The 23,971-nt window shown below is 45.7% G+C and overlaps 4 protein-coding genes across 7 annotated transcripts in view; 2 read left to right on the forward strand and 2 right to left on the reverse strand.

Moving 5' to 3' along the window:
• The first annotated feature begins 147 nt into the window (after window positions 1–147).
• LOC114765902 (cleavage and polyadenylation specificity factor subunit 7-like) lies at window positions 148–7,462 on the forward strand. 2 transcript variants are annotated; one of them, XM_028956424.1, is made up of 8 exons: window positions 148–639; window positions 962–1,159; window positions 1,951–2,054; window positions 2,131–2,276; window positions 4,898–5,276; window positions 5,478–5,593; window positions 6,415–6,562; window positions 6,676–7,462. In XM_028956424.1, the coding sequence occupies exons 1-8, from the start codon at window positions 559–561 to the stop codon at window positions 6,881–6,883; spliced, it is 1,380 nt and encodes a 459-aa protein (XP_028812257.1). In that variant the 5' UTR covers window positions 148–558; the 3' UTR covers window positions 6,884–7,462. The 2 variants fall into 2 exon arrangements, with proteins under 2 accessions (XP_028812257.1, XP_028812256.1); XM_028956423.1 differs by having other exon boundaries at window positions 5,475–5,593; window positions 6,676–7,461.
• Window positions 7,463–7,615: 153 nt separating this feature from the next.
• Window positions 7,616–8,316, reverse strand: polr2l (RNA polymerase II, I and III subunit L). The gene is made up of 3 exons (XM_028956425.1): window positions 8,208–8,316; window positions 7,981–8,102; window positions 7,616–7,905 (listed from the first exon to the last, which is right to left on the reverse strand). The coding sequence occupies exons 2-3, from the start codon at window positions 8,073–8,075 to the stop codon at window positions 7,797–7,799; spliced, it is 204 nt and encodes a 67-aa protein (XP_028812258.1). The 5' UTR covers window positions 8,076–8,102; window positions 8,208–8,316; the 3' UTR covers window positions 7,616–7,796.
• Window positions 8,317–8,827: 511 nt separating this feature from the next.
• On the reverse strand, window positions 8,828–11,947 carry LOC114766188 (cell cycle exit and neuronal differentiation protein 1-like). The gene is made up of 2 exons (XM_028956837.1): window positions 11,773–11,947; window positions 8,828–11,031 (listed from the first exon to the last, which is right to left on the reverse strand). Exon 2 carries the CDS (start codon window positions 10,982–10,984, stop codon window positions 10,691–10,693), a length of 294 nt encoding a protein of 97 aa, XP_028812670.1. The 5' UTR covers window positions 10,985–11,031; window positions 11,773–11,947; the 3' UTR covers window positions 8,828–10,690.
• Window positions 11,948–12,763: 816 nt separating this feature from the next.
• dagla (diacylglycerol lipase, alpha) overlaps window positions 12,764–23,971 on the forward strand; it is a 32,546-nt gene continuing 21,338 nt past the window's right edge. For all 3 annotated transcript variants that reach the window (XM_028956482.1, XM_028956483.1, XM_028956484.1), the window contains exon 1: window positions 12,764–13,410. The gene's annotated coding sequence lies outside the window, so the exon portion shown is untranslated. The remainder of the gene's footprint in view (window positions 13,411–23,971) is intronic.

Genomic DNA, 23,971 nt, shown 5'->3' on the forward strand with positions numbered 1-23,971 from the left:
CAAAATAAAAGTAAACGATTTTAGTACAACTTAATGAAGTTGTTTTTTTTAACTATAGAGATTATTTATAAGGACTTCTGAGTTTACATAAGGTTTAGTCAGGGCGGAACCATGCTTTGTTCAGTTTTTCCGGCCGGACTCCTTTGGACGCGCACGGCCCTTGTGGCTCCGCTATGTGATGTGTGCTGGACGGGAGAAGTCTCTTCCCTCTGGCCGTAAATCGCCGTCCGACGCTTGTCGCTGCGCGCCGTACGCGCGTCATTTTGTGACCAGCAGCCCGAGCTCCGTGCACCGGCGAGTCGCGCTCATCTGAGGCCGCAGGCCGCGTCGCGTCGCCCGGGAGCGACGAGACGGGAGCGGGGAGGGGTGGGTGTCAGCCCGGACACCAGCGCCGCACTCGAACCAGAAGTGTTGCGTCGCCGTCGGCGTCCTGGTCCTTTTTTTATTTTTATTTTTTAAGAAAAGAAAGACGTGCTTGTGCAATGAATCGCGCTGGTGTGTGATTTGTGGCCGGCGTAGAGAGAGGACCGGTGAGGGCCGCGGCGCAGGCCTGGGGAGATGGCGGCGAACGCGGAGGATGGCGGAGCGTCGGCTCTCCTCGACATTTACGGCGAGGAGTTCAACCACGGCGCGGTGGAGGTGACGTGCGGCCTGGACGTGAACGCACGAGTTTATGACGGGGGTTACACCATTAGCACAAATCTGAAGTAGAAAGTTAATAAGTTTCAACATTACAGGGTGTGTTGGGTATATAAAGCTATTAAAACTGCAGTATACAGATAAACAGATCTCAGACAGGAACTTTCCTTTTGATGTCACTATTAGAATTTCTGGCGAGTAGAGAAACAGGAAACGTAAGGTTCTTCACGCAGAATGAAGTAGAGAACCCCTTTTTTATAGACTGTACCTGCACGCACAGCAGCGGCACAGGTTCTGATGGCATCTACTCCTGATTCTGTAGGATGGGGATCTTGTGGGCGAAGTTGAGCTGAGCGATCTCTACGATGACGTGGTAACCGGCTCTGTGAGTAGCGAGAAGCTGGAACCTCCGCAGCCTGAGAAATCAAAGGGAAAGAAAGAGAACCCCCAACCAGCAGCTGTGCTGAAATGTGTAGGACCGAACAAGAAGCTCTCTGTGTACGTTGGGAACTTCTCTTGGGTGAGTCTGTCTGTGATTTTATCTTCTCTCTACAATGGGACACACAATTATATAAATGTACAATACAGGCCAAAAGTTTGGACACACCTTCTCATTCAATGTGTTTTCTTTATTTTCATGACCTTTTACACTGGATTCTCACTGGAGGCACCAAAACTATGAATGAACACATGTGGAGTTATGTACTTGACAAAGAAAGGTGAAACAACTGAAAACATGTTTTATATTCTAGTTTCTTTAAAATAGCCGCCCTTTGCTCTGATTACTGCTTTGAACACTCTTGGCATTCTCTCGATGAGCTTACATTTACATTTAGAGCATTTATCAGACGCCCTTATCCAGGTCTTCTGGTTCACAGACAAGTGTGTTACCCACTAGGCTACTACCACCCTCTTGAGCTTCAAGAGGTCGTCACCTGAAATGGTTTTCCAACAGTCTTGAAGGAGTTCCCAGAGGTGTTTAGCACTTCTTGGCCCCTTTGCCTTCACTCTGTGGTCCAGCTCACCCCAAACCATCTGGATTGGGTTCAGGTCCGGTGACTGTGGAGACCAGGTCTCCACTTTTTGTTAAGTACATAACTCCACATGTGTTCATTCACAGTTTTGGTGCCTTCAGTGAGAATCTACCAATGTAAATGGTCATGAAAATAAAGAAAACACATTAAATGAGAAGGTGTGTCCAAACTTTTGGCCAGTATGTATATGTATGTATGTGCCATTCTTTTCATATCTGTGCATTATCGTCTTTATCAGCATGTGCTGTTTTATTTTATTTAATTTTTTTCTTCATAGTGGACGTCTGACAAAGACCTCATAAACATTGCACGGACCTTAGGGGTCAGAGACGTTGTGGAGGTCAAGTTTGCAGAGAATCGAGCAAATGGCCAGTCCAGAGGGTACGATTTCTTTCACCATGAGGAAATGCCTCAAAACTTTAACTTATGAAACTTTACATTTTGCTCCTTCCCACAGATATGCTGAGCTTGTCGTGTCCACAGAGGCATCCTTGCAAAAGCTGCTGCTGATGTTGCCAGAGTGTTCAATAAACGGGGAGAAATTGAACTGCCGCTTCGCCACGCGACAGAACCTTGCGGTATTTGAAGCTCAGGCCAAGAAACGTGAGCATGTGTCTGATAATTGATGTTGCCCCGGTGGCCCTTTTCCACTGCATGGCATCACCTGGGCAGATTTTTGTTCTACCAGGCGCTGGATATAGTAGACATATACTATAGATATAGTGCTAGTGTAGTCGACACAATGTCCGTGACACAATTTCTGTTAATTATCTTAATTTTTCGGCCTGTATGCAGAACCTATAGCACATTGTTTTCACAGTGGCTGCATTACTGAAACAGTGGTGGCCTGGCGGGTAAGGAAGCGGACCCGTAACTGAAAGGTTGCGGGTTCAAATCCCGAGCCGCCATGGTGCCACTGAGGTTCCCCTGGAGCACGGTACCGCCACCACACACTGCTCCCCGGGCGCCTTTCATGGCTGCCCACTGCTCACTAAGGGTGATTGGTTTAATTCAGCGGACACATATCGTGTCACCGTGTGCTGTGCTGTAAATCACAGTGACAATCATTTCACTTATGCTTCACATTGGTGAAGAGTAAATAGAAATACTGAACAAAACCTGCTGCACTGTAGAACATGTATGTGTTCAGGGTTCCAGCTGTCCTGCGATACCAGCAGAGTACCAAAATGTTGTATTGATGCACAGGTCCAAAGAAAAAAAAAAAAAACAGGCTGGATGAGGTCCTTTTTGTTTCTCCAGAACGGGAGTATTTACTTACTGTGCAGCTACGCATTCTGAATAAAGGAGAACCGCCATTCCAAAAGTATACCCATTTTTCCTGTTTAGGCACACACATCAATTTGGCATGCCCATGAAGCAATTTAATCTCCCACAATTCCATTCATACTTAACGCAATAGACTCATAGACTTCACAGTCCCAGACCCAAGCAAGTGCTGACGTTTCCACTTAAACAACCTGCATGATATCTGCACTACAACAGACCATACAGCCTCGGACAAAAGTCTTGTCGCTTATCTATTTTGTAGAAACACCTGACTTTTAATTAATCAATTGGTGTTAGAAATAGCTCGTATGAAAAGCTAAAACCCTACCAAATTATGTTTAATGCATTGAAATGAATTAGTTTTACTGAAAAAACATGTATCATTTAATCAAGACAGAAATGTCAAATACAGAAATTGAACTCATTTACTGCAAATTCAAAATAATCAGCAAAATAAGTAGCGGTGCTGTGAGATCCAAATGTAATATCTTGTATGACTTCCATGAGCCTGAAGGACTGCATCCATGCGGTTTGGCAAGGATTCATACAATTTATTGATGAAGTCATCAGGAATAGCAAAGAAAGCAGTCTTGCATGCCTCCCAGAGTTCATCAAAATTGGTTTTGTCTTCCATGCTTCCTCTTTCATCCTACCCCACACATGCTCAATGATGTTCATGTCTGGTGACTAGACTGGCCAAGCCTGGAGCATCATGATCTTCTTCACCTTGAGGAACTTTGATGTGGAGACTGAAGTATGTGATGGAGCACCATCCTGCTGCAGAATTTGGCCTCTTTTATGGTTGGGAATATAAAAGGTAGATAAGATTTCTTGGTATTTCAGACTATTGATGCTGCCTTCCACCCTGCAGATCTCTTGCACACCCCCATACTGGATGGAACCCCAGACCATGATTTATCCGCCACCAAACCTCACTGTTTTCTGGGTGAATCTCGGATCCATGCGGGCTCCAGTAGGACTGTGGTGTAATTCAGCAGCAGGCTGTGGGCCTTGGCAAATGCCACACGGTTTTTCAATTATCTTTTGTTTAGCGCTGGCTTCTGGGCACTGATTCCACCATTGAGGCCATTTCAAGACAGAATCCAACAAACTGTCCTGGTTGACACGGGGACTTCAGGTGCCCAAGTCTCGTGGAGCTCTGCTGCAGTGGAAAATGGGCTGGCCTTGGATTTTCGAGCCAACAAACGGTCCTCTCAAGCAGTTGTCTTGCGGGGTCTGCCTGACCTGGGCTTGTCAAAAACATCTCCAGTCTCTTCAAATCTTTTGACGCTCTGTACTTGATGCTGAGACACATTGTAGGTGTCTGCCACATCAGCAGTGGATCTGGTCTTCAGCCTCTTGATCATCTACACTTTAGTCTCAGGGTGAATGTTAAGCATGTTTGCAGAGGTCCAGTTGCAGTTGATGTGAAGGTCTAGTGTTCTGGGCTTCTTTTTATACACCTGAGACCTCATTGATCCATTATTAGTCACCAGTGAAGCTCATATGACAAGGCGACAACACTTATGTCTGCAAAAACTGACTCAATGGGCTTTACCAAGCTTTGAATATTAGAATACTTTTTAACAGTTTTGTTTTGCACTGAAACATTATAACCAAAAAACTTGAATAGAAATATATTTCAGCAGCACTTGAGGTCAATATGTACACACAAGCGACAAGACTTTTGTCAAGGACTATAGTTTACAGTTAAAAATGGTAAAAGTCATGATGCCAATTAGCATTGATCCTCGTGAACAGCTCTTTGGCTGTAAAAAATTTTTTTTAATGCAGTGGTCTGCACATAATATTTCAACTAAAGTAATACTATTTAAACTAAAATTAATGTCTACACATTTCTGTGATCGATATTGACTGATCTAAAAAAGTCCTGATTATAGTTATTTGTCTCTTCATTTTTAATTCTTTTTTTTTAGGCATTCCACAGCGCTCCAACTCGAAGTCAGAGTCTACAGACTTTGTTACAGAGAGCAGCCCCATCGTCTCCTCCTCTTCCTTATCGTCACCCTCTTCTTCCTCTAAGCCTCAGCCCCCGATCGCACCCCTTATGCTGCCCCCGCTTCTTCAGGGCAACAAGCTTCCCTCGATCGCCTCCCCGTTTTTTACTCGTCCTCCTATGTTCCCCCCACTCCCGCCCCTGCCACAGTTCCCGCCCCCTTTAATACCTCACGTCTACCCCCCACTGCCACCCCAAATTCCCAACCAGCACGTACCATCGCTGCACCTCAACCCAGCCTTCTTCCCGCCGGCGCCGGAGAGCTACAGCGGCAGCAGCACAGGCTACAGACGTCAAAGGTGCGTTCCTCAGCCCTGTGCCGGGGGGCTTCGGGCCCACTCACTTGCAGACACTTCAAGTTGATAAGGAAGTTAAGGTCAGTGTTGCATTTGTAGGAAGACGTGGAATGACCCCACGCTGGACGCCCCGGTGCAATTTTTAATAGGACGTGTTAGATGTGTGAAAGTAATTGTTTATCTGCGTGTGTCTTTCCCAAGCAGTGAAAGTGAAGTCTCAACACCTCCTCTCTCCGAGGGAGAGTACGAGGAACTGATGAACAGAAACAAAACCATCGCCAGCACTGCCATCACCAAGGCTGTGGCAGGAGCTACAACAGGTGAGTGCAGAGTGTTCAGTTCTAAGCTTGACATGAAATTGTCCTAGTCGTCCCCTTGTACTGTATGTGAAGTCGAATCCGAAATTCAGCCGTAATGCGAAACTACAGCCACTTTTAGCCAGTCCCACAATGATATTTCCCCAGGACGCGCCTTTTCGGTGTCTGTAGCTTGATGATAAAAGAACGAGGAGGAGAGCGACCTATAGAAGTGTGCGGGCATTCGTGCAAATTACGTCATCAGTTCCATTCACAACAATGTTTAGTGCAGACAGGATATTGTGTCAGCATTTTTCCAGAAACAAAATTAACCTACTGGTTCTTCAGAGTCTCATGTGACTGAACTAAAAAAAAAAAAAAAAAAAACTTTGTGCTCATTTTCACATCCAATCACAGAGCAACTGCAATGCGTGTTCAAGCCACGACGGTCGGTGGAGATACGTTTAGGGGAGGGGTGGAATTTTCTCTGGGTGGAAAAAGCCCAGGTCAGGAGGTAGCCTTTCCCCTTATGACGACGTAAAGGAACAAATTCCAGATCCGACCCTCTGAGCTGCTGCTCTCTGAACGGCGAAGCAGGATGGCCAAATTCTAGCCACTGCGGGGTAACAGACAGGCTCGTATTAATGTAAATTTTTTATGGGGACCTTTAATCTTTGTTATCGTAATCAATAAATGTGCCAATTAATCTCATGTAATGGGTACTTTTACATTTTTATTGTTTGTTCACTCCTTGAATGGCTTAAGCAAAGGCCACGGGGTGCGTGTCTGAAGTATTGTACTATACAGCCTTATACGAAATGCCGTATCTTCACCGTCTCTCTCAGGTGATCTGTCCATGGCTATAGAAACTCTACTCACAGCCATTGCGGTCATCAAGCAGTCGCGTGTGTACAACAACGAGCGTTGTCGTGCCTTGGTCACCTCACTCAAAGACTGCCTTTTCTCTATTGAAAGCAAGTCCTACAGCTCCAGGTGGGTGTCTTTTAACAGTTTAATGTCATTTTCAACATCCAATAAAAGGCCGTCATGCTGAGTGTCATGTAGTTGTTAACGGGGGAAAAAAAAAAAAAAAGTCATTCTTATAGCCTGTCCAGGAAAAGCCAACGTTCCCGTGAGCGAGACCGAGAGCGCGAACGTGATCGAGAATGGGAGAGGGAGGCGTCCCACAGCCAGAGCTGGGAGAGCGGAGGCATGTCCCGCCGCCACAGAGATCGGTCCAGCAGCACGGAGCGGGACCGGGAGAGGGTACGGCAACGCGAGCGGCACAGAGATCACTGGGAGCGGCATCGCTAGTTCAGACTTCTGCTTCTGCCCGTACAGGAACCTAAAGCCTGCTGAATTTCACTTTTATTTGTATTTCGGTTGATAATGCTCCAAAAAAAAAAAAAAAAACTTTGTCCTTCGTTTGGGTGTTCGTGACAGACAGAAGCCACTGTGGAATTCAATCAGTTAAAGTACAAATTGCCACGGTTTTGATCCTTTAAAAACAAGGAAGCATACGATCGGTAGTGCTTGCACGGTTCCCAAGCATCGCACGCTCTTCACGTGAAGGCAGGACTGAAACGTATAGAAATGGGTCTGAGAGTGTGTTGTCAAAGTATAATCCAGATCTAGATGTGGAATGTTGTCAACATGGTGGCCTGCCACATGCTGAAATGGAGCTTCTTTATTCACCAGAATTAGTTTGTTGAACGTTCCAACTTCGTACGCAAATTACATTTCCCACGATCAGATCTATATCGAAAATCTGAACAGTGCGATTTCCAGCTCTTCTCTCCGACTTCCCGTGTTTCCACTCAGTTATACTGTTATTTCAGGCATGTTCTTTTGACGCATTGTTAACTTTGACCACTTCCTCCATTTTTTTTTTGTACATTAAAACTGGTTTAAAAGTTCCAACTGCTGCCTCTTTAATAGCACAAGAGTTGTACATCTACAATCCAATCAGACTGGAGCGTGATACATCCTTCAGGAAAACGCCCCCACGGGCAGATCCAGGGGAAAACATTCATATGCACAATATCATTCCGAAAGAAAAGACCTTTAATAAGAAACTTAAATAACAAAATCACACCAATGTTCCATCTAAGGGGTGGGGCATCGAAACCAGAAAGGATTAGATATATAAAAAAAATAAATCCCAGTCCATCCACGTGACCGCGTGCGTGCTACGTCATGACGTACTTTATTTATTTAAAGTAAATAATCACTTCTCCAGAGGCGCGTAGTTCAGAAGTTTCTCGATGAGATCCACGTGGGACAGCAGCATCCTCCGACAGCAATACCGCTTCAGCCCGAGAGCATCCAGGGCGTCGCTGCGAACGGGATTTTCATTTTTGTAAATTCACTTTCGGAATCGCCGCACAAACCTCCGCATTCGGCCAGCTCACCCTTCGGTGTACTCCGCCTGAAGTAAGCCCAGATAGGCCTCCCACTTGTTGCCGACGATCTTGCCGCATGTAAAGCACCGCACCGGGATGATCATTGTGTCGCGGCCGCCGTCCACGGGGAGCTGAAAGGCGCACACATGCTGCGGTTAATGACGTTGGTGTGAGGGCTGCAGCCAGACCTGGCGGGCCAACTGTTTACGCGAGTTCGGAGTTGGTTTTATACTCACGTGAAATTCAATAAAAAATATCCAAATGATTTAAAATACGCTTTACCGCTACCAACGCTACACAGCGAAGCACGCTGGCGATTCCACGCATGCGCAGTCCGGCGCTTCCGGCGTTTTTTCATCCTCCGGGTGGGGCGGGGGCCCACATTTCCCCCCGAACGTAGTGGGCAGTTCAGCGTGTTGCCGTAAAATGCATGTCTTACTCAAGTCACTAGGAGTAAATAAGAACCGTTTTAAAAAAAACGTAGATAGATTTCTCTTTATTTCCAAACAAATGTAAGCTGTCTGTTTGAACCTCCAACCCCTGCACGACTGTATTTTGGTACGGCCTGGCCGACGTCGTGTCACGTGGTGTACGTGTCCGTAAATATTAACGCTTTAATTATTTTCAGAACGAATATTCCATTAATTCCACGAGCAAAAGCAACTTTTGTTCTCAGGTCAAAACAGCTCAGCTCAAATAACGCATTGCTGTGTTATGTCAATAGTTGTAGACATAGACTTACCTTTAAAACTATACAACAGAAACTATACATTTATAAACACAACAGGCACTGGTTCACAAAGGCATCTGTACTGACTTTATTTTCATTTATGTAAAGGTCAAGAAAGGAGCCTAATTTGAAGCAAGAAGAGTTTATTTGGGAGAGAAAGATGAGATACTGTGGCTGAAAACGGAACATTTTCAAAAGGAGCACTCATAATCAATAAACGTAATAACGAGTTAATAACCACTGGAATCAACAGCAGCCTTGCACGAATTAACTAATCAGCCCCATTAATTACTTGCAGAAATAATCATTAAACCATGAGATCCCGGTATTATTGCATTTATACGCTCTTGACAATATAAATATTGTTCACATATTGCGCAGGGTGCCTAATAATAGGCTGTTTAGTGTGCGTCTCTTTAATATTCGTGACTCTGACAGGCGTTACTTGGGGGTGAACTTGGTTCTTCATCACTGCCAACAAATTAGTCTGTTTTGAACCACAAAATAAAAATGCAAATCATGCAAATAAGTTGTATATTTACAGCCCAGTGTAAAAATCTGAGTGGTTTCCAAAATGTAGATGCAAAAAAAAAAAAAAAAAAGATAATTGTCGTGTTTAAATGCACAAGATCTGTAAATGCTGCATGGATGCTACTGTCCAATAGATCCACCATTAGTTTGACGATTCTTGTGAATTATTTGCAATTTTGGACAGCAAACTGGTACCCAAACACTAACGCTTTTTCAGGCGCAGTGAACAATGAATGTATGAGGTGTAGCAAACGTTGGGCATTAAATATTCAAGGGCAGTAAAGAAACCTATCGTGTATGAAAAATCATTTCTCAGTATGACACAACTTCCACATTATACCACCAATTCATTATAGATAAATATTATCAAAATAATTTTATGCAATGTTATATAGCACTTATATAATATAAAATATATATAATGCTTTTGCTTCCCTGAAAAGTTCTCTGACAACTTTGAGAATTTGGGTGATTCTACTGTGTATCATGAAGGGTATATTTCCTTTACATGGGTGCTGAAAACCATTACCGATAATGAGATAGTAGTCTTTCCGTAGTAGTATTTTGCGCACTGCATAAACACACACACGTTAACACATTTTCTACATTACAGTGCGATTTAAAGCAATCCTGTCTAACACAGTATGTCCACAGATGCCGTTTCTGCCGATTGCAGAAACGCCTGATATCATCAAACATTCCAACGTCTAGGATAAAACATGATGATAAAAACGTTGGGCTTGCAGAGTCTGATGGCCCAAGCTAGATATTGAGTTACAGTGATTCAACAAAAAAATCTGATTCAACCTCTATGCATGTCATCCAGGCGCAGAATCTCAGAACAGCATGGGTCATATTCAGGAGCATGATGAGACAAACACCCGCTATGGGCCACCAATGGAAATGTTTTTTAGATTACTATTTTTCTTTACATAACAGGCAATTGCAACTTGGTCAAAAGTAAAAGGCACACAAAAAAGAACAAATAAGTATTTTGTGGCATTGAAATTCATATAGGGGAAATATAAAACCTAGTTTGGCTGTTGACAGCTAAATTTGGCCCTGTCAACTAGTTTAAGCTCTTCCCATGTGTGAACAGGAGAAATGTTATTCAACAAGTATTCGTCGGACATGAGCACGTAGTCAACGCTTTAATTTAGACCTGTGTAAATGTACATCTCTAGTGCGCGTTTAGGTGGCTGTGTTATGCATTCATCTACATGCATGTTTTTTTACAGACTGTGAACGCTTGATGTGTTGGAGTTGCTAATGGAAGGAAAATACAACAGAATGTCCAAACGGTTCCTTTGTTGGGGTCCTGATGACCAATGTCACTACAAGCCAAATGTGAAATTAAGAAGTGCAGTAGCTCCCCCAAACTCCCCAAATATAAACACCAACCCTACAATAGTCTGTTGACCGCATCATCAATCAGGCACGGAGGGGAGTTGGGCCCTGTTACTTCTTCCTGGCCAGCAATACCGCCGCCACCAGAATGGCCCCGACTGCGATGACAACTCCGCCGACGAGGAAGGGCTTCAAGTTCTCCAGGGTGTCGCTGCTGGCGCCGGCCGGCTCAGCCCCTTCTCCTGCCCCCTGCTGCCCCGCTTCCTCTGCCGCCTTCTCCGGTTCTGGGGCACTGGGCTGAGGGGGCTCGGCAGCAATGGCGGCTGGGGGGGGGTCAGACTTGGGCTCCTTCTTCTCAGCCTTGGAAGTGGCTTTCGAGGCCACGGTCTTGCCTTTGGCCTCCATGACGCTTTTGGTAAATGAAGTTGCTTCTGGTCAGGAAATGCTGCCTTCTGTTTCAAATTTGGGAGAGAAAGAGATAAAAGGTGAATATGACACTGAGGTCACGTTTTGAAGTCACATTAATCCACACCGGGGACTAAAAGTGAAAGTGAAGTGATTGTCATTGTGATACACAGCACAGCACACGGTGACACAACAAAATGTGTCCTCTGCTATTAACCGTCACCCTTGGTGAGCAGTGGGGAGCAGCGTGTGGGGACGGTGCTCTGCTGAGCGGCACCTCAGAACCGGTTAGAAAGATACTTCACTTTGACCTTGAATGAAATTTGAAAATCTTCGCCCATTCATTTCAATCTTCACTTTATTTTACAGCGTCGTTTAAACATTACTGTGACTGAGTGTTTAGTTCAGAAACACCGTTGCGTGTGTCCACGCGAGTACGACCCGTAAGTCGCTTCAGAGCCTTCATTCGTCATACAGGAGTATCAGCAGTCCGTACAAGTTCTCTGCACCCTTCTCTTTCTCAGCCTGAAATTGCATGAGTCATATGGCCTCCTAATGGAGGGCAGAGGCAGGGGGACAATGCAATGGAAACCGGAGCACGCACCATTTAGCAAAGATTACAGCAAAAAAAAAAAAAAAAACGCGGACAACAACAGGGACCGGGGGTCTCGATGAAGATCTGTGGGCTCGCAGCTCTGGACTGGAGAGGCCTACGTCAAGACCACAGTCCCGGCTTCATCCAGCTGAGAATTAACAACCGAATAGGAACAGCAATCAAGGCGTCATACCTTGGTCTTGTCTGCCCCCGCCGAAACGGATGGATGGAGGCGCGGAAGAGGATGAAATTGCCCGGTTCTGTTCAGGGGAAGGCCAGGTCCTGTTCTCAAGGAGAAAGAGAGAGAGAGAGAGAGAGAATGAGGGAGAGTAGAGTGATGGAGGACACAGGAAAAAGAGAGCGGGGAGGACGAGGGGGAGAGGCTGGAATGTACCATTTCTCCTGTAAATGGAGGGGGCTCGTTGCTCAATTTTACAGAGGCCAGTGCGTGCCGGGGGGGGGGGGGGGGGGGGGGGGGGGGGGGGGGGGGGGGGGGGTAGGTCTGCGAAAGCATGTGTATATATGTGTGTGTGTATATATGTGTGTATGTATGTGTGTGTGTGTGGACCATCTGTAAATAAAAAAATGAACGTAAATGTGCAACTGTTACGACAAGCTGTCATCAGTCAGCCAGGGAGAACACGAATCGTGGCTGAGTCTGACACCCCGCCACCTAGCGGCTGTTTTGGTGTACTGCAATGTACTGTGGTGTACTGATTTGTAGTCCAGATGAAGCGATGCTGAATAATGCAAACGTCCAAGCGCTTCATGGTGAATCATCATGATCTGAGAAAATAAAATCTATATGTATAGGCTTAATACAGTGACTAGACGCGGGGATCATGTTTATTTTGCAAATAATATGCACGTATTGCATGTTGTTCCCTATATTATTCTAATATGATATGATTTGGACCATGTGACATTCAGAACGTCTGAGATTGAAATCTGCATCAAATCTAAACAAACCGAATCAATGACTTCCTTTTGCTGATGCTGTACAGTACAGATGCTGTATTTCCAGGACGCACCGCCATTGCGGAACAACGTGTGTCCTGACCCACCTTATCCGTCACCGCGACACCCTGCGTGTGGCCCATGAATGTCACTTTTCACGAGTCGTCCCAGGCCGGGCGTCGCCGTGCGCTAATTGAAGCGCAGGAAATGACGCAGCGCCACGCCCATTCGCCTTTTTCGGAGACTCCCCACCGCGCTCACAGAGCCGGTCGTGCGGCTCCCGGCGGCGCGCCAGTAGTTCCAGGCGGGCGGCGCAGGCCGGACGGTGACGTGCGCTGCGCGAAGCGCGCAGCCGGCGGCGACGGAGACGGGGACGTGAATCGCGACGACGCTTCTTCTTCTTCTTCTTCTTCTCCCCTTTTTTCTCTCTCTCTCTCTCTCTCTCTCTCTCTCTCTCTCTCCCCCCCCACCATGCTGTGAATAAGGGGGGCGGGGGTTCGGGGACCTGCTGCTGCTGCTGTCCACGCTGACGCGCCGAATCTCACGCTTCTCGCACGTTTGTATTTTTCCGGCGTGTCCAGCCGGACAGCGATTCGCCGCGGCTGCGGTGGCGAGTTATTCTGGCGAACTGGAGGTGGCGTGAAAAAAAAAAAAAAAGACCCCGTCGACGTGGTGGCGTCGGACATGGCACCAGCCGTTCGGACCCGCCGCCCGACGCTGTCCGCGTAGGGACTTGCTCTTCTTCATCTTCTTCATCTTCGCCTGTAGCGGAACGTCGGGCGGATCTGCGGCGCGATCGGGGCGGACGGGCGGAGGATGGGAGAGCGTACGGAGCCGCAGCAGTGGGTCTCGGGAGGACGCCGCCGCAACACAGGTAGGAGGAGGACGGGGGGGGTCTCGCCCTTAAACGACACGCTCGTCCCCGGCTGCGGGCAGGGTTTTTTTTTTTTTTTTTTTAACCTGTAGACTGATGGAATCGAACCTGGGTCGCCTGCGCGACACCCGTCATGACCAATGACAGGTCGAGTCGAGTCTCCAAAGGTCCGTGCATTGTGCTTTAAATGCATGACATGTCGCCTTGTCTTGCAGGACCTGTACTGTAGGACGGCACGAACAACTGGTTTTCTGAACCACTTCCATCTATGCGTGGTTCATTATTGGCTTGTGGTCCAGCTTGGAACATTAACACTTTTCTTATGCAATGTCACAGCGATTTTATTTTCTTTCTCCTCTGAGATTTGCCGTTTTGCGGCTGGCGGAGATGGAAGGTCTTCACCAGCCTTGAGGAAAGACCTCGTAAACTTCACCGAAGAGCTCCACCCCAGCGGTGCACGGATATAACGAGAAAGCGTGGAAGCCTGTGATCTGTTACCTGTGTGCACCCTTCGTCCACTTCCTTCCGTATTTTAGCCCAGGAGTAGGAAAAAATAGTGATGTGATTGTCATTGTGATACACAGCAGCACAGCACACGGTTGCTCACAGTGAAATGTGTCCTCTGCTTTTAACCATCACCCTTGGTGAGCAGTGGGCAGCCATGACAGGCGCCCGGGGAGCAGCGTGTGGGGACGGTGTTTTTCTCAGTTGCACCCTGGCGGATCGGGATTCAAACCGGCAACCTGCTGATTACGGGGCCGCTTCCTTAACCGCTAGGCCACCACTGCCCCACCGCTAGGCCACCACTGCCCCACCGCTAGGCCACCACTGCCCCAAACCTTCACTGACCGGGAATCGAACCCGGGCCGCGCCGAATCCTAACCAGTAGACCACCAGGGACCTTTTGGAAGGAGATCCCCCCCACACTGTGCCCCCCATGTGCTGCACGTGCCGGCTGATTTCACGGTCGCGGTTGGACTGGAAACCACATCCCACCCCCGGCTCGCGGCCGGCTAGATCGCCAGTTGAGGCTGCTTCTGAGCAGGCCCCCGCGCCCCGTCACATCGGTGTTGTGGCTGTGCGGAGGACTGTGCCGGATTGTAACCGGGACTGCCGAGGCCGGTGTGGGTCGCCAGTCGTTTCCTGTCGTCCTGATGTAAGGCCCACGGCGTGGAACTCGCGGCACAGCGTTGTGGGTGGAGACTGCTTGCTTGCTGAAGGCCTGGCCAGCGTGTCAGGTCTCAGACGGAGTGGCTTTTAATGGGACGCGGCCGCGGGAGCGGCTCGTGTCCTCCTCAGTCGTGCCGCGTGTGTGTACGTGCGGCGGTTTGTCTAATGCGGCTTAAAAGGCGTGGGCAATCGCGGAAGAACGTGCGGAACCACTTAGGCACTTTGTGAGAAACGCTTCCCGTTTCCGGTGTCCATTAGTTCGCTCGGCGTTAAAGCGCGTTATCAGTGGACGCAGCGAAGACGATGTGGATTTCCGAGTTCGGAGAGAGAGGCCGGCAGAGTCGGTAATCGGTAGGCCGAGCATCTACATCATTTACAGCATTTACCAGACGCCCCTATCCAGACCGACTTACAATCAGTAGTTACAGGGACAGTCCCCCCCTGGAGACACTCAGGGTTAAGTGTCTTGCTCAGGGACACAACGGTAGTAAGTGGGATTTGAACCTGGGTCTTTTGGTTAGCCACTAGGCTACTACCACCCTACCACATCACGAAGGCTGCAGCAGATAAAACTCTTTATCGAACTATAAGAAGGACTTGTTTGTTTCACGTTGGAAGAAATGGAGTTTTGAGTACCCTGAGTATTACTGAGTACATGCTGTACAGACTTGGTTCTCTTCTTGCTACCAGAAGGTCACAGATCTGTAGATTTTGATTTTGTTTACTCGTAGGGGGATGCACCGATGTACGTTGGTATTGATGTATACCATTGCATATGTCCAGTGCATCCGGAAAATATTCACAGCTCATGTTATGTTATAGCCTTTTTCCAAAATGGCTAAAATGTATTTTTTCCCTCAGAATTCTACACACAACACCCCATACTGACAACATTAAAAAAGTTTGAGGATTTGGCAGTTTTATATATATATAAAAAAAAAGAATCACATGTACATAAGTATTTCAAGCCTTTGATTTAATATTTTGTCGATGCACCTTTGGCAGCAATTACAGCCACAAGCTTGGCGCTCCTATCATTGGCCAGTTTGGCTCATTCATCTTTGCAGCACCTCTCACGATCCATCAGGTTTGGATGGGAAGCGTCTGTGCACAGGACATTTTAAAATATCTCCAGAGATTCCAATCAGATTCCACTCTCAAATCGAGCTCTGCCTGGGCCCCTCAAGGACATTCACAGAGTTGTCCTGAAGCCACTCCTTTGATGCCTTGGCTGTGTGTTTAGGGTCGTTGTCCTGCTGAAAGAGCGCTCTCGAGCAGGTCTCCATCCACGATGTCTGTATACTTTGCTGCAGTCATCATTCCCTCTGTCCTGACTGGTCTCCCAATTCTTGCAGTTGAAAACCATCTCCACAGCATGATGATGCCACCACCATGCTTCACTGTAGAGATGGTATTGGCCTGCTGATGAGCGGTGCCTGGTTTCCTCCAAACGTGATACCTGGCATTCACATTTCACCAGACCAGAGAATTTTGTTTCTAATTGTCTGAAAGTCCTTCAGGTGGATTTTTGGCAAACTCTAGGCAGGCTGCCATGTGCCTTTTACTAAGGAGTGGCTTCCGTCTGGCCTGATTGGTGGATTGCTGCACAGATGGTTGTCCTTCTATAAGGTTCTCCTCTGTCCACAGAGTACCTCTGGAGCTCTTACAGAGTGACCATTGGGTTCTTGGTCACCTCCGTGATTGAGGCCCCACTCCCCAGATCACTCAGTTTAGGTGGCCAGCCAGCTCTAGGAAGGGTCCTGGTGGGTTTGAACGTCTTCCAAGATTGAGGCCACAGAAATGGTTCTGTAACCTTCTCCACATTTGTGTATTGAGACAATCCTGTTTTGGAGGTCTACAGATAAGTACTTTTGTTGTCATTAAAGGGTGTTGTGTGTAGAATTCTAAGGAAAGATTTTAATTAATTTTGTAATTTTGTAATAAGGCTGCAACATCACAAAAAGTGGAAATAGGGATGCTCTGTGAATACTTTCTGGATGCAGTGTATACATTTCATATGTAATTAGGGGCCTTTCAGGACATTAGTTGGATCATCTTTGATCCCATTTGAGTCTTGAGTCTGTAGTGATTTTTATGTTTTTTTGATTCTGGATGTGTATCATTTTTAGAAGGCAAGATCACTAGAACTAGATCCTGGGCAAGTCATGTATGTGAAGGCATGATTTATGGAAAGAACATTACTTTCTTCTCCTTTCTTTCTTCTTCTTAATGCTACGTCAGAAACGTATGCTTTCTTTATTTGTAGCATGAAATTGGCCAAAGGCTTAATGCTTAATGCTAAGCAGTATTGCAGTGATGGTTTGTTTACCTGTGCAAGGTTTTCTCCTTCAGGCTATGAAGCCCCAGAAGGTCCATCCACACAGGTTCCGTTTCAACTCTTTCTCTGAACAACCTGCAGATGGAGCTTTGAAGGGCACTTCCGATTTAATTGATTCTCTTGGTTGGTCCCTGAGAAGAAAATTTAAAAAATGATTTTTTTCCTTGACCTGCTAATATATAAGTAATTAAAAAAATATTTTGGTGATTTCAGTCAATTTACTATGGCCTATCATATTCAACAATTTTCCTCCATGTTACATAGGTTAGGTGGCATAAATACATAAGGAGGGCTACATATGGTCCAAAGGAAGTGTAAAATTCGAGTTTGCAGAAGCTTCTAATCCCATGAAAGGAAAACAGTGCTTACAGGATCTCTCTTTCTTTCTGGAACTCTGGAACTTCTCTCTCTCACACACACACACACACACATTTTCTTTTTTGTCAGTTGTTCTCGGAACCATTTCTAAACCGTAATGTGTGAGGAAGATGATGACGTTTGCAAACGGTGTCCTGGCAGAAAAGCACCATGATGTTGAGTATGGTCAGAATCACGCCGAGAACACGTCTCTTTCCCGGTTTTCACTTCTCCTTGCCCGCTTTCTCCTTTCTTCCTCCTCTCGCCTCCGACTGCGCCCGTCTGCTTGAACGCTGGCCTGCTGCTCCCTCCCCTCAGCCCGGGTGCGTGTCCTGATTTACATGGATCATCACCCTCACTTTTCCCGTCCGCCCTAATTTCCCTCTCTTCTCCCTGCATCCCACACCTTCCGAGAAGATTGAGCTCCCTCAGTTCCTCCGTATAGCTCCTGTTCCATTTAATATTCATTAAGTTTTTTATTAATCTCAGCATCATTTGTCTTTCTCTAAAAGTCATTCTCGTCTTTGCTCATAGGCTGCGGGCCCATGATGCCATTTTCCTCTCTTGCAGTAGAGCCATGACAAATGGAAAATTCCATGAGAGAGACCATAGAAATAGGAGCAAGAGAAAGCAGGTTTCTTATTCTGTCAAGCATAACTTTATTTAGATTGAATTGTTTTTTTATCATATCACATACATAGCTCATCAAAACATCTGGCAGATGTTAACTGACAATGTCCTTGATTTGTAAACTCTCTGTGTGTGTGTGTATATATATATATATATATATATATATATTTTTTTTTTTAAAGCATATTCTATGACTACATTAGCCCATTTACAGGTACTATCGCAGCCATACTTGGGAATTGATTTATACACGTTTTTCCCATTGGGGGTGGGTTCTTGCATTTGCATGGGAGATCTCAAGATTCAAGATTGGTTCATTGTCAGTACAACAGTATACTCTGTATTGTACTAATGTTTCACAAAGACCCCCCCCCCCCATAGTGCAATCATAAAACAAAGAAAAATATATATGTAAATACACACTAAACAAATTAAACCAACTCTCTATAGTAGAAAATCTATTTCCTTCATTCAAAATAAGTCCGACTCATTGGTAGCCTCTGGAAAAAAAATAAACTGAGTGGACTGGCATTCCACTCAGGGTGGGTTAGGGTCCCACCCAGTTCCTGATTTTGTTTCTATTGACCGCAGGCTTTAACTTTCTAGATGAGCCTGATCTGAACTGAACTCTCCAACCACCTCTGCGCTGTTTGTTTAAGTTCCTCTCTGTGTCTAAAATTACTCCGCCCGACCAGGTCTCGGCCTGCAATTTCCTCTCCGCTCCCACTGGTCTTGGAAATGGCAGTAATGTGTCACTTGTACAGCGTTGTTAAAAGTGAAGTGGGCATGGACTGTCATGGTCTACAACTGTCTCCGCCTGTGAATTCAGTACTGACATCAGTACTGAGAAGAAGGACTCCATCACAAGGGCTGCCGGATGCATTTCTGGGTTTTGCTGTTTGCACTAATTTCTGTCTGACATACCACAGGCATTTTGACAGGACATTTTTTGGGGCTGTCTCTGTAATCACAGGAAGTGAAGCAGGACGAATTTAGAAGTGAGCAAATATTAACAGTGTTTTTTTTTTTTTTTTTGTTTGAAAATGAAAACCAGTATTTTGTGTTCCTAAAAGCATTTGGACAAATTAATGTACTTCCTGGTTTTAAACCAACTGGCAGTAATGGCAGATATGACATGAGACACAATGTGTGTGTGTGTGTGTGTGTGTGTGTGAACGATTAAGGGCAAAATATGGACAGAACAGATCAGCATAACTCTGAAGTCCAATAGATGAACCAAACCTTAGAGTTTGCGATCATAAAAAATCTTATAAACATGAAACTCACACCTAATGAGTCATGAATAGAAATCTATAGGAGAAATCCATAATGCAAAAGAAGGCCATTGTGTGCATATAGCGGTTGTGCCTGAACCCATATTAGCCTAATTGTTGTTTGACACACGTGAAGTATGGTTGGGGGAAAAAATTATTTACAAATTTCATTATTTTAAATGCCGCTATGACCGTCTCCCTGTTCCTTTCATTAGGGCCCTGTTATTATGAACAAAAAAGATAATCAGAGTAATCATATAATGTATTATTTATAATGCACGGTAGTGCGGTGTTCAGTTTGGTTTGCCGCTGTGACTGGCTTCCATGTCTCGTTTGCTTATTTCGTTTAATATTCACCGCAATTGAATCCCAAATTGTCGTCCACGGGTGTGCGTCCTGTCTTTTTCTAGCCATCCCGCTGCCTAATTATTTGTCTTTCGGGCCAAAAATGCTGCTCAGCCAAACAAGATTTTTTTTCTGATGATCACACAGTGGAAACGTCTTACCAAAAGGGTGGGGTAGAGGTATTGTAGATTATTTTAGAAATAATGCACCCTTGATTGGATCTATGAATTCAGGCAGTGATTGTACACAAAATCAATTTTCTTAGCGCCATGTAGTAAAATATGTCACATACCAAAAAAAGGAGTGATGTACTCAATATATCAATCTTTTAACCTTTTAACCATCACGCCCGGCGCCCGGGGAGCAGTGTGTGGGGACGGTGCTTTGCTCAGTGGCACCTTGGCGGATCAGGATTCGAACCGACAACCTTCTGATTACGGGGCCCTTTCCTTAACCGCCAGGTCAACCACTACCCCAAAAGAAACGTGGCCCGTACGTGTGGACAACTCTGCAGTCCACCATGTATAAGGGTGGGGACTCACCGCTCTGCTCATTTCGAGAAAGAATGGTGCTTTTAAACATGATTACTCCCTGGAAATAAAGCGGAAAATGAGCTGCTGTGATCATGGGATTGATCTGGCCAAAGCAGACCAGCACAATCAGCTTTAGTGTCACCACTTCAATCAGGGGCAACATAAGGCAGGAGACAAACCACTTTAAGAATCCTGAATAGAAATCCGTTGGAAAAGACCATAATGCATGGATGCATGGAGCTGATCTAATAGCATTGTCGCGGTACCAAACCAAACAAGGGAGCACAATTGAAGAAATGGTTTATTTTGAAATAAATACTACTACTGTATACTGTAGAACACCCCATTCGCAAGCCAGCTGTTTGGTAAAAGAGCTTTTAAAAGTAGAAATGTTTCGTCTTAGGAATATTTATTGTCCTGCTGTTGATGTAAGCCGTTATTTGACTTCAGAACTTTCTTGGAAGTGCTTCAGGCCAGGGTGGAATTCGGTTAGTTTGGTTGTCGGATAATGGCTCTGATGTACTGATGGGCGTCGAACCAATGAGGCTATGGGTTCTGTACAGTGTACAGGACTTTAAACCCGATCATCTGAGCTCCACAGTAGAGCGTCAGTTGTCTAGGCATAGAATTATTTGTCTATTCAAGGACCACCATTAAAAAAAAACACTATTTAAGTGTGTTTTAAAATGAATATTAATAATTTTTTACGTTCATCCACTGTCAGTACGGCGAAGTATACAACAAGTGATTACGTTGTGACATGTTGCATTGAGGATGTTAAGAATATTGACTGCGCTTCATGTAAAAACACTGCAGCTATGGATACAGATTGAGGACCCTCCACCAGTGGACGTGGACACGGTTTTGCCCGTTTCTGTTCGCACACTTTTCAGCTGCTGCTGCCCATCTTACCTGGCCGCTTTGGCTGGACATCGATCACCAACATTCTTCTCGCCTTTGTCTAATAGTCTGTAGGACAAAGTGACTGGATGTGCATCTCTGGTTTAACAAGTACAGGTTTAATTGTCCAAGCTTTTCAGAATTATTTATTCATTTATTTATTTATTTTACTGCGACCGCATGAGGCCCAAACCATCGTTTTTTAGCAATGACTTGCATTTATGGAGTGAAATCATTTCCCCCCTCCATCTGAATCTCTCATTTTCTCCAGCGTTTGCCCTGTTGGACCTGTCTCCCCCCCCCCAGTTTTTCATCATCCGTGTATGACTGCATGTCTCTGTCCATGTCTCTTTCTTGGAGTCTCTCGCTCTTTTTTTTTTTTTTTTTTCTTCCTCTCTTTATCTCTCCACCCATTTCACTCGACGGATCTCTCCACCCCCGCTCTCATTCACTATTCATATATTGAGGAGTTTGAAGCCAGCTGCAGTGTGCAGTACAGCATGTGCCTGTTTGGAGTGAGCCAGAGCAAAACCCTACCTCTCTCTCTCCCTCGCTCCCTACCTCTCCTTCATTTGCTTTCGCCCTCCCTCCCTCTTCTCCTTTTATCTAGCACATCCAGATTCAGGTTTTGGCTTGGAACCTCTCCTCCGTTTTTAGACCGAAGGCTGTGTGCCACTCACTCCCACACTCCCTCTGCCCCTCTCTCTCTCTCTCTCTCTCTCTCTCACTCCCTCTCCCTCCTTCTTCTCTCCATCACTCCCTCTCTCTCTCGTCGACTGTCTTTCACTCCCACGTCCTCCCACTCAGTATTTTTCACCTCTGCTAGATCCTCTCTCCTTAATGTGTGTGTAACGGAGCATGTGTGTTCAGGTTTGTTTGCTTGTCTCTGTATCTGTGTGTGCTGTGACACCGTGTGTGTGTGTGTGTGTGTGTGTGTGTGTGTGTGGGTGTGCGTTTCACACCCATTTACAGAGGGCCACTCCCATTCAGGATTTCCCATGCGGATCTGGCTTTGGCACACAGGAACCGTCGGTCAAATCCTGTCAGCGTCCTCACACCCGTATCCCCCAGAGACGTGTCTCAATTACACAGAGTTCAATGCTAATTACAGATCAAAGGGTCTTCAGACACAAGAGCAGCGACGCTCTCGTTGTCCTTGTCACCGTGTCCGGGTTCCACTGTGTTTAAGAAACGGCCTACTCAAGGCAGACTGTATGCGCGTTTGTAATACTTTTTATTATTATAGTGCCACGTGGCTTGCCGGGCTACAGCCCATTTGGTTCTGAGGTAAAGGACCTACGCCTGTGCTCATAATCCAACTTTGTGCGACAGTGATCTTTTCGCCAGTGCCATCTCGACACAAACGGATGCAGCGCTGGAGATGCGGGTTAAAGATGCTGAGATTTGCATGTTGAGTGACCGGGACGGGGACGGATTTGGATTGGATGTACTAGAGGGACGGATTGGCATGGACGTTTGGAGGATTGGGAGGCGCTGTTTTGGGACGCGCGGGCGAGAGGCGCTGAGTATACTGGGTGAAGGATGCTGAGGATGGAGCTGCCTGCCAAGAGGAAGAGAGCAAGGCCTAGTGGGTTTATAGATGTGGTGAGGGAGGAGGTGCAGGTGGTTGGAGGAGGCCGAGGACAGGGGGAAAATGGAGATGCTTGATCCACTGTGACAACCCCTGACAATAGCAGCCAAAAGTAGAAGAAGACGGAAAAATGGATGGATCAAGTGCAATAGAGCAGTTAAGGAAGAGAAGCAGTGGTAGTTTTAATCATAAACGTATTATGAGCGCCGTCGTGACCCAGTTATGCACCAGCCTGGTGCAGCTGAAAGGCTGGAATCTGCACTTTTATAGATGGACATTACTATGCTCGGTCCAGATAAATCAAGGGTGGGACGAAGCTTTGGGGACCGGTGGGGGAGGGGTACATTTGTATTAGACAGAGGCTGGCCTGTGTTTTAGCCTGTGGTCTATATAGGCTGGAGTTTCAGTGGAAACGCGTCCATGTAACACAGACTCTTTTAGATTCTTACCGGACCACAACACCGGACCACAACAGGTTTAACTTCAAGTGAGCTTTATTATCAATTTAGCTACATACATGTTAGACAGTACGTAGTGAAACGAATAGTGGTCATCTCTCATGAAAATGTGACTTTGTAAGATTATTAAACAGTAATACGAGTTCCACTAGCCTGTCTATGGTCCTGCAGTGAATAGAAATATTAAGGGGACGACTAAAACCTATATAAAATGTCAGCGGCCCTTTAAACAAACTTACATACTGAAATAAAGTGCATGTGTAGACAACAAAGAAGACAATGCTAAAATCTGTAAAATCTCTTGGTATGTCTGAAAAGAATAAAATTGTGGAAGAATAGACTCCTCAAGCCCATATATAGCGATGCACTACTAATCTCCATCAAATAAAAATAAATGTCGTCATGCAGTATGCTGTTCCATTAGCTGTGCTCCATTGGTTGGTTTTCAGTGTCAGATGCAGCTGCAATGACAACTGCGTAGTGCATTTGTCTGAATTATTGTCTTGCTTTGCTCACTAATCACTGACTAATTTGCAATGCTGAAAAACAAGCCAGCCAAACCACATCAAGTTACTTGCATAAAAAAAATGTCACCAAGCCCGTGGTACGCGCCTAACCTGAACCCACAGACTGTTGATTCATCTGATTTGATTCACCAGTCCTGGATAAATTATTACAGGACCAAACAAATAGATTCCGTTTCACCCATGGAGATCTGTTAAAAAAATAAAAAATTATATATATATTTATATATATATATCAAAAAGAATAAAAGATTCAAAATGATTAGAATCTTGACAATGCTGAAATATTACCTCTCATTATATGCAAACTTGTGTTTTTGTTTTTAAAGCATATCCAGAACAGGTTTGATCCCTTTCATAAACTTAAATTGGTCATGAAAAGATTAGGCCTAAGAGCCATCAGACATTTATGAGATCAGTCCAATATCCTTCATTGGTTGG

Source organism: Denticeps clupeoides, chromosome 16 (assembly GCF_900700375.1).
Source record: "Denticeps clupeoides chromosome 16, fDenClu1.1, whole genome shotgun sequence".
Lineage (NCBI taxonomy): Eukaryota > Metazoa > Chordata > Actinopteri > Clupeiformes > Denticipitidae > Denticeps > Denticeps clupeoides.